The following is a 10,129-nucleotide window of genomic DNA, read 5'->3' as shown; positions in this document are numbered from 1 at the left end:
ATGTAGCATTAAAATTAAAATTAAAATTAAAAGTAAATGTAAACATACTATTATTGAGTATATTTTGTTCAATGAATGGTGTAACAGAAAGGACTGACCAAATGTAATCACTATTTATTAAAATTTAAAATCGATATTTTAAAAATGTCTTTCTTTTATATAATTTATAAAGACTTTATAGTTTACATTTTTTTTCATTTTTATTGCTTAGAACTGAAAATTAAATATAATAATAATTATAATATCAAACACTAAAACTATGGTTCATGTCGAGAATCTCGACAAAATATTTACAAAATATGAGCACATTAAATCTTGTTTTCATTCTAAACTTTTTCAAATTTACTAAAATACTAGTGCCGCATTTTAAACAGCCGATCTGCATTTTAATTAAATATATTAGGCATTATAGAATAGATTATTAGAATCTTCGCATTTTAATTGTTTTAAATAATATATTCACAAGTCGATTAAATAAACATGTGATCTGTTTATAACTAATTTTATTTTTTTTAAATAACAATATGAAGCACATTCATACACAATGAAATATTGAATACATACAATAACTTGATTCACCATAATTTACATATGTGTTGGCAAGAACGGTTGGCGATAAAACAAAACCAAAATCGCGAGGAGAGCCAACTAAGGTTGCTGACGGAAAACGACGGACGTAAGTACAAAACCAAAATAAAATGAGGCGAAGTCAACGGGTTCACTAAGTCGAACAAGCGGGCGCGCTTTGCACAACTCGGACCGCGTAAAATGTATCTACACGAATATCGTGGACACTAGCAGAGACCATATTATATTTTATATTGTAGAGTTGTCAACTCAAAATGCCACTTTTGGCTAACCGTACATGTGAACGAATTATTATTGAACCATATATTGAAATGTAAGAATATTACAATCGTCATTTTAAATACACATATGTAATGTGGCTGAAAATTAATTAGCCATATACCTATTTTATTTTCAATGTTCAACAATATCATAATATTATACTTCATTGTCATGGATATGTACATTCATCTGAATGTTTATTCATACGTCTTATAACAAATTTTGTTTCAGTCTATTACGAGGCATTACCCAAACTATTTTTTGTCTCATAAATTATTTAAATAATTTAACTCAATTATAATATCTTGAAATTCAATTTCTGAATTTTTAAACAAAACCATCATGGAAAGTTTCACAGAAGCAGACCATATTACAACGCCTGAACAATTGGATGTTCCGGCTGTTGCAGGGAGTTTGCAGCAATGCGAGCATAGCACCCGCCATAGCGGATGCAGTATTTTGTCGGAAGACAAAGAGCACAGGGTGGACGACCCTACACTGGCCACGAGGCCTACAACTGTATGTGATATCAGTGAGCTCAGTGGCCAACAACCAACGATGATGTTGACTTCGGCAGATTTAAAAGTGTTGGACGAGGTGGCGGAGGACTTACTGAAAGCCGCCGTTCAGAGGTCAATGAATCTACCACCCCTCTCTCTGGGTCCGAGTGACGAGCGGTCGTCGTCTGTTTCAAGCGGTGATAGCAGTATTGCATCACAACAGCCGTTGGTGCCGAGGATTTGTGTACCGAGCGTTTTGGACAAGTTGCTGGAGTTTGACGAAGTCGCGTCAGAAATCCGAAACGCCAACACGAAGTACGGTAAGCACCTTCCGCCGTTACCGCGGTGTTTCAGCAGTGCGCCGGAAGTGGAACACTTGCCACCGATATCACGGCAATCTGAAGACGGTGATTGTGTGGGACCTAGTCTTTTGGCCAGTTACGTGCGACAAACAACAACGGCGAACAACCAGCTGCCGTCGGACGTAGATTGTGAGCCGGACGTCCTAGAGGTCAAGAGCGTGATTCAGTCAGAACATATTGAGGAGGCAGTTCAGAGCACGGCTATAGACGTAGCAAAAAGTGATGGCGACGAGATCGAATCGTCAGTGACCACGGCCACGGTGAAGTCAGCAGCAGCAGCAGCAGCAGAACAACCGCTGCAAGATCGTCGCAGGCCGTCCATCACGTCAGCACTGGGGAACCGACTCCTCAAGGTCGGCAGATTGTTGTTCTGCTGTTGTTGTTCTCCGAATAATAATGATTAGAGTGGTACTCTGTTACCGCGATGTGGCTCATCCGGTTTTTCGAGCACCCTTGTTCCTCGTCGCATTTTTTTTTTTACATTTTTCTTTTAGTTTTGTACCGACGGACGGCCGTCATTTTCCGCCGCGGCAACCTTTTAGTTGGCCCTCGCGATTTTTGTTTTTATGTTTTCCCTCTAACCATTCCTACGGGTAACTATATACATTGAGATGTATTCAATATATATATATATTATATTATTATATTATTTTTTTTTAAATTATTTTTTGTATATTAAATCATACATATATTACCATGTATTCAGTATTTCTTTGTGTAAAATATGTTTCATACTGTTAATTTGAAAAATAAAAATTTGTTATTTACAGAACACTTGATTATTCAATTGACTGGTGTATGTATTATATAAAACAATCAAAATACGACGATTCTAATAATCTATTATAATATAATACCTAAAATATTTAATTAAAATACGATAGCTGAATTGTAGTAAATTTAAAAAAAATGTAGAATGAAAACAAAATTTAATGTGCTCATATTTTGTTGATTTTTTTGACATAAACCATTATAGTTAGTTTCGATATGAGTGTTAATTTATAAGTGTTCGATATTGTAGTCATGACTATTATAGGCATGTATGAAAACAATATATAGCGATAAGCAACCCATTCACAAGCCTTTGGCTAATCTATTCAGAAAGGCAGCCGGTTCACCAGTCGAATGAGCAACGATTATCATGCTCCAGTTGATCCAGCACATTTTGCTTTTGTTTAAAAAAAAGTAAAAACTGTACTTTGTTATAGGTATATACCAATTATTTACTTTATTATTACATTTTGCAATAACCATAAACAGTATGGATACCTATGGAAAATTAATGTACCTACGATTTGGCAGTACACTGATAAGTTAAGTTAATTTTATAAATTATATAATAAATTTCGTCTGGCTTAAATTTAAATTGTTCATTGTTTCGTATTTATTACTTCAATCAAAAAATTTTTTAGAACATTTCAAAATAGACAAAATGTAAATCTGGCTATAACAACAATTTTTATGTTAAAAACATTTACTTAAGTCAAGTAATTAATTTTCTTAAGTTTAATTTTTTTTGGAGTAATTTATATAAAACCCAATACCTAACTTTTTTCAAAATATTATTTTTGGGAAATCCCCGACATGAGTATATTTCTTAAATGATTTATTATCCATATGATTTCACAATTTTTGTCAATCTTAACTAGTATCATTTATTTTTCAGATCTTTTTGTTAAGTACACGCTGTATAGTGTATACCCAATGATTATACGTATAGGTAACCATAAATAATTCTCGTTTATAGATTAATGGAAATAAAAAGTTCTACATTAATATAAGTTTTAACATAATTATTTTTATATTCGTAATACAATAGACCCCAATTTATTATTTTAAAAACAATTAAAACATATTCTTAATAACATAGATTTAAATAATAATTAACTAGTAGGTATTGTCTATGAGTTCAAATTCGCCCATAAAAACAGTTTTCATTGTAAAACCAACACGCTCTAAAATATTACATTTCTTATCGCACACACAATACGCATTGTACGGCACCTATATCAGCATTATATTTTATTCGTATAAACGTCACATTTTAAAACTTTGTATTTCGTATTTTAGATTTTGAGTTTATAAATTACAAACACAATAATATGTAGATTGCATTTGTTTGTACATTTGGCAGGAGTGACGGTTTTTTGGTAATACTTACCGCTTTCAGACGTCTCATGGGGAGGGGGGTTATTATTCGGAACAAATTTAGAATACTATTTCTCAAAAATACTTGATACTGTATTCTGAATACTTTAAAGGCATTACAAATACCATTTGTTCAGAATATTAAATAATTTATTTTATTTTATTATTGTTTTAAGTTATAAACTACCACAATTAATAGGTGTATAAATACGTAATATTATATTTTAACATTGATTATAATTTCAAATAGGTACCTATTCTTGAAGATAAATATAATTTTCCTGATATCTTAAATAAAAAATATTTTTAAATTATCTGGAATACTTGTATTATATTACTTTATTCGGAATACTATATACTTATGAAGTATCCGAATCCAATGTTTAGAATCACAGAAAAAAAAGTCCCACATTAGGAAAAGGTCAATTAATTAAAAATGTCGAAAATAATAAATATTATAGTTTCCATATAATTATTATGATAATGCAATTTAAAACATAATATTTTAATCGAAAATTGAACGCGTTAATCAAGTAAAAGACCTCGGATTTACTTATGTTCCATCACTAGATTTTCGACCACATATTGACTCTGTTTCTGGTAAAGCGCTACGCGTACTTGGCTTTATTAGAAGACATTTTTAAAATTTTGATAACCCGAAATGCCTCTCTGTACTCTATAACTCTCATATAAGATCGCTCTTGGAGTACGGTGTTTTCGTCTGGTCTCCTTACACGAAGAGTAACATGCAGAGACTTGATAGAGTCCAAAACCGCTTCCTATGTTTCGCATGGCATAACCTCAATGTTACCCACCCTCCTCACGACTATAGTAGAATTAAGTATTTGTTTAAATTCAAGTCACTTTCTGAACGTCATATCACTTATAGTTGACAGTTGTTGTTTTATTCTATCACTGATTGATGGCAAGATAGACGCACCTCGTTTATTGGAACGACTGAGCATTCGTATCCCTGGTAATACCCGTAATAAAGATTTTTTTTATATACCGTTAGGCCGAAGCAATTTTGCAAAAAATGCTCCTATAACAAGAATGATGTCCATATTTAATAAAAACCAATAATTTCGTACCTAGACTCACACATCACATTAGCTTTTAATTTTAACACACAAATTATATTATTACTATATTTACTTATATTTGTCTTATCCATAATACTTAATTTTGTAATATCTTGATCCATACTGTTATAAAAGCCGTTTGGCGTCAATTAGTATATATTATATATGTACAAATAAATAAAATAAAATAAAATAAAAATCACAACTGTTTCTTACGTTATGACTTACAGGTAAGCTTAAGTTTTTTATTTTTATTGCAGAAATAAGATTTTTTCCTTGATGCACTATATCATTATGCACGGAAATAAAAGTTAGGCGAGTTATACCTAAATCAGTTTTTGAAAAACGTGAACACTTCAAAGAACTGTTTTTTTTTTTGAACGAATATATCAATATAACGTTTTATCTTCAACGAATAAAATTAGACCATTTTTTTGTGGAAATTGAACAAAAATCCCATGTACTCAACCTAGCTGGGGGTATTTTTCTTAGAATCAATAAATTCAATTATAAATTATATTAAAATATAAAATTCGAAAACAAATGCACATTTAGACGGTATAATCCAACAGTCTGGCCACAAGTCTCGTTACCGTTAACTATCCGATTTATGATAGATAACAAATATACATGTACTAGCATTTTATAATTTATATTGCCAACTAAATACTAAGTACAACTGTAGAACTGTACAAGAAAAATTATTTCGGTAAATTTTTCACTAAACTTTTTTTTCCGATTACTAAAGTTTTCGTAAGTATTCGAATATTTATTTGTAATAATTTTTAAAAGTATTGTACCCCAAGTCTGAACGTTTTAAATGGGTATGCCTGTTTAGCTCAAATACCGCTTGAAAGGTAAGTATTTTGTATAATACCGAAGTACCGACATACCGTTTAATACAGAAATAATATACTGTAGGTGCGGTATCTATACTATATATGTTGCATGTTCTTTTGCAGGTATACTGGTTCTACAATAATACCGCAATACCGGTAACCGATTTCTATTTCAATACCTACAACTCTAACATTTGAATAACGAACAATAATTAATTATTATTTTATTTTATTACATAAATTGTTAGGTCATTACTTTTAGTATTACTCCTTACCTACCTGACTTTGCCTGGTAAACATTTTGGTCATTTTGGATATCCAGAGTTCTTTCTGTTTTTAATTTTTATCATTTGGGGTGTAAGCCAGTATATATCCTCGTGGTACACATTAGAAAACACAATCCTAAATGAACTGGAACGACCCGGACTTCATAAAAAAGATGACCTTTTCTCTTACGACGCATACGAGCGATACCTTATTCCGGACGCACTCAAAACATTAAATAAAGGTCGATTCAAGACGCACTCAGCAAACATTTTCAAAATTTTTTTTTACTGCCTCACTGGTGTATTCTTATTTTCGTAATATATAGGTTTACCTGCCTCAACATCATTATAATATTATGTGTATAGAAGTTTTTTGTTGTGCAAATCTACTCTACAACACCTATTGCAGGCTTTACAAGGATACACATATTTCCCTTGCTATGCACATAGACTGAGTTAATATAAGTACGACAAAAAAGGTGTTTTCGTATTACAAACTTCTAACTACGCTCTTCATAATGATTTCCATATGAAAACAATAGATGAGGAAGCACCCTCTCATAAAAGATCTTTCCATCCTTACTTTCTCAGGAAATCCTAACCGCAGATTAAAAAGAAAATGATGAAATGACCTTTTACAAAACTTTAATGTCTAATGTCTCTTAGTGGGGGAAAAAAAAAAAAATAATAACTAATCAATAGCCAAGAGTCACTAATGGGTGGCTGCTTAATTCACACCTTTCATGTCATTTAAATACTCTCATCATATAAACTTACTGTACAAAATTGTATGGATTGCTTATGTCAAAAAAAAAAAAAAAAATAAAAAAAAAAATATTACAAATATTTAATATTAATATTATTCAGATTTATATTACAGGGATGTTTTTCAATTCTTTGTAGTCCTACAGTCCAAGGATCTTTTCAGTTGAAAATCATCAATAGCCTGTCGATAAAGAAAAAAACTATCTAGGGATACTTACTTTAAGAATAATTACTTTATAGAATAAGATGCACATAGTTTAATGCACAGCGCACACTAATTTCTTCTAGTATGACACAAATGTAAGTTAAATATTATAAGTACTTATTACATCAGGAAATTTGTATGGACTTATTACTGAGATATTGAGTAAGAATAAGTCTTTTCTTACAATAATTTTAGAAATAAAAAAATAAATCAATTTAGTTCTAAAATCAAACATTTAATTATCAAATTACAGATTCTAACAAACTACCCTTATACAATATTATCATTTGCGATTTTTAAGAGCTGGAAGGTTAAGTAAGTAATTTATATTTAAACGCGAATAAAATTAATAATAATAATATATTAATAATGATAATACAAATGGTATATAATAATAAATTAGTAAAAAAAGAAAAAAATCTGTAGGCCGATATAAGAACAACATAGCATTTTCTTTTAATAGCATTGATAAATTTTACATAATATAATATAAGAAAAAAAATTAACCTTAAAGAAATAAAACCATATGTTGAATTAAAATGTAAAACAAAATTCTGTATTATCACAAGCTATTTATGTATCTACTTGCAAATGTAATCAAGTATTTTGTTTTAATTGTGTACTCCACTTGTATTAACGCTTAGATAACATTTATATAAACTTGTAAATAGCTAAGTAATATACGGTAGGTATATATTATAATATGTTATAACAGATAAATTAGACTTATTAAATAACACAACAAAATATTGTTTTTAATATGCAAATGCAAAAATCGATTCGTATAGGTATTATGTTAGAAGATCGTGCAGACTGCGTAATTTTTTTAAACAATAATAACTTTTTTTTTAATTCACTAAAGATAAAAGTATAAAATACAATTAAAAAATAATCTATAATCTTAAACTACACAGTAATAAACCTAATGCGACGAGTTCATCTGTAAAACACACTTCAATGAATTAATATTATATTGTTATGATTATTCAATACAATTAACTATCCGTATAAAAGATTAATGTATAATGATACTAACATATTTAAAAACTAAAATACATAAATCACGTTTTTTCTTAAGTCATCAGAGTAACTTTATCCTTGACGGAACATAGCACCATTTAAAAAATGACCCGTAAAAAGCTCTTTCACGAATCCTAAATAATAATCATACCAAGCCTTCGAAGTAGGTCGACGAGCTATGAATGTGGATAATAAATATTACATAGGTATACGTGTAAAATTATGTCTTTTTATATATACGAATCACAAAGCCACGAATATAAGTAGACAATGCTTGTTGGATAAGATCTAGTGAGAATAAAGATAATATAATTGTCTAATATTTAATTCGCTTATTACACACGTACACCGTACAGTGAAATACATAGATTCATGCAAACCATATTTAATACTTATAAGTTATAATATGTCATGACCACTGATAAACAATACGGTAATAAACAAATTAGAACAGGGGTAAAATTATGTTTAAATGTTGTTACTGTGTGTGGAAAAGAGGATGGATGAATTGGACGTAACGAAGTAGGAGTGTCTTGGACAGAAATTTGCGTTGACGCGTTATAGTTGTACAAATTATTATTATATAATAATATAATATAGCGATCCTAATTTACGATAGTACCCAAAAATAAATCATAAGCTCGATGAACAGTAATCAAAATCAAACTAATGTCTATCACTAGTCATAGTGGTTTATCAACTATAATTTATTATTATTGTCGTTAATAGGTTTTTTTTATTAAGGTGCGCCATTCAAATATTATTATCCATCTTTACCCCCGAAGAAATCGAAATGCAAAACGCAGTACCTACCTATTAATATTATTCTTATGTATATACGCATGGACAAGTATCATATTTTCCACGATGATCTACAATCAAATATGATGTGAAATAATAATAATAATAATAATATTAATTCTGACGAACATAAAAAGCTTTTCAATTAATATATTTTTCAAACTAGTCTAAAACATTGGAAGATACTGATAGATGATGACAACAGGCAAACATATTAGTCGGCTTAGCCTATAATAACAATAATTCGGAATAAAATATTTATGATGAATAAATACCTAGGTATCTACATCAGGTTTTTAGTAAAATATTAACATGGACTCAATGTTTGGATCAGTTTCAATAAAGGATTCTTAGAAATAGTAGGCACCTATCATAATTTGTCCAATGTCAAACAATTGTGGGATTAAAAATTAAATAACTAAAACATATTAGGTATATAGGTTTTTCAGCAATTTTGATATCCGATTTTAAACGGTCTCTCCGATTACCCTGTCGTACAGTCAGTTCGTAGAAATGTATTATTAAAAATGTTCATCACATAACGTTTTCGACATGTTTAAATTCCAATTCCCAAAGCGAATTTGTAAAAACTATTTATGATAAAATATCTGCTAGTTTCATTATCTTTTACTTTACACAATACATATATTTAATTAAAATCTTTTAAAGCATATGCATTGCGTATCTTACTGTAAATATTTTAAGAAGAATGAAAAAAAGTAATTATTAAACAGTAATAAAGTTGGTTTAAGTGAAATAGAAGCGCCCGATGTTGGTACTACACAAAATGTGAATGAATAAAAAGTAGCTAAACTTTATTATAATTGTTCATATATAATAGAAAGAAAAATAGTAGAACTACCCAGGATGGATTGTCCAGTCTTGTAATTTAGTGTGCATTGTTTGTTCGCACGCTCTGCCAAAAAAAATCCAGAACGGAAGCGAATTTACTTGTTGTACTTGTTTACACTAATAATAATATAAAGCATCCATAAATTTCATTGAGAAGTAAAATGGACAGACAGTTTTATCAGTTATCACACTTAACAATATATTTCTAATAATATGATGGACGAAGACTATGTCAATACTCGCATTAATATCTATCTGTAATAATTTTAATTAAAATTCTAGTCTATATGCGGAGCAGCTGGTGTTATGATCTTGTAATTTTATCGTGCATCGGCTGGCACTTGGACTTAAATCGATCTTCAACTTGTTCAGCAATTCCTCATTTTCTGCCACCCACTGACCCAGTGTATCAGTGTCATAAGTTGGTATTATGGTGACCT

At 30.0% G+C, this 10,129-nt stretch overlaps 1 protein-coding gene across 3 annotated transcripts in view; it reads right to left on the bottom strand.

Annotated features, from left to right (window-relative positions):
* Nucleotides 1-7,230: 7,230 nt before the first annotated feature.
* Nucleotides 7,231-10,129, bottom strand: part of LOC111040069 (microtubule-associated protein futsch) — a 28,393-nt gene continuing 25,494 nt past the window's right edge. For all 3 annotated transcript variants that reach the window (XM_022323790.1, XM_022323791.1, XM_022323792.1), the window contains one exon: nucleotides 7,231-10,129. In XM_022323790.1, coding sequence (XP_022179482.1) covers nucleotides 9,960-10,129 — 170 coding nt within the window. In that variant the 3' untranslated portion in view covers nucleotides 7,231-9,959.

The sequence above is a fragment of the Myzus persicae genome, unplaced genomic scaffold (genome assembly GCF_001856785.1).
Source record: "Myzus persicae strain clone G006 unplaced genomic scaffold, MPER_G0061.0, whole genome shotgun sequence".
Taxonomy (NCBI): Eukaryota; Metazoa; Arthropoda; class Insecta; order Hemiptera; family Aphididae; genus Myzus; species Myzus persicae.
Note: the sequence above shows the minus strand (reverse complement) of the source record. Positions and strands in the feature narration are given on the sequence as shown.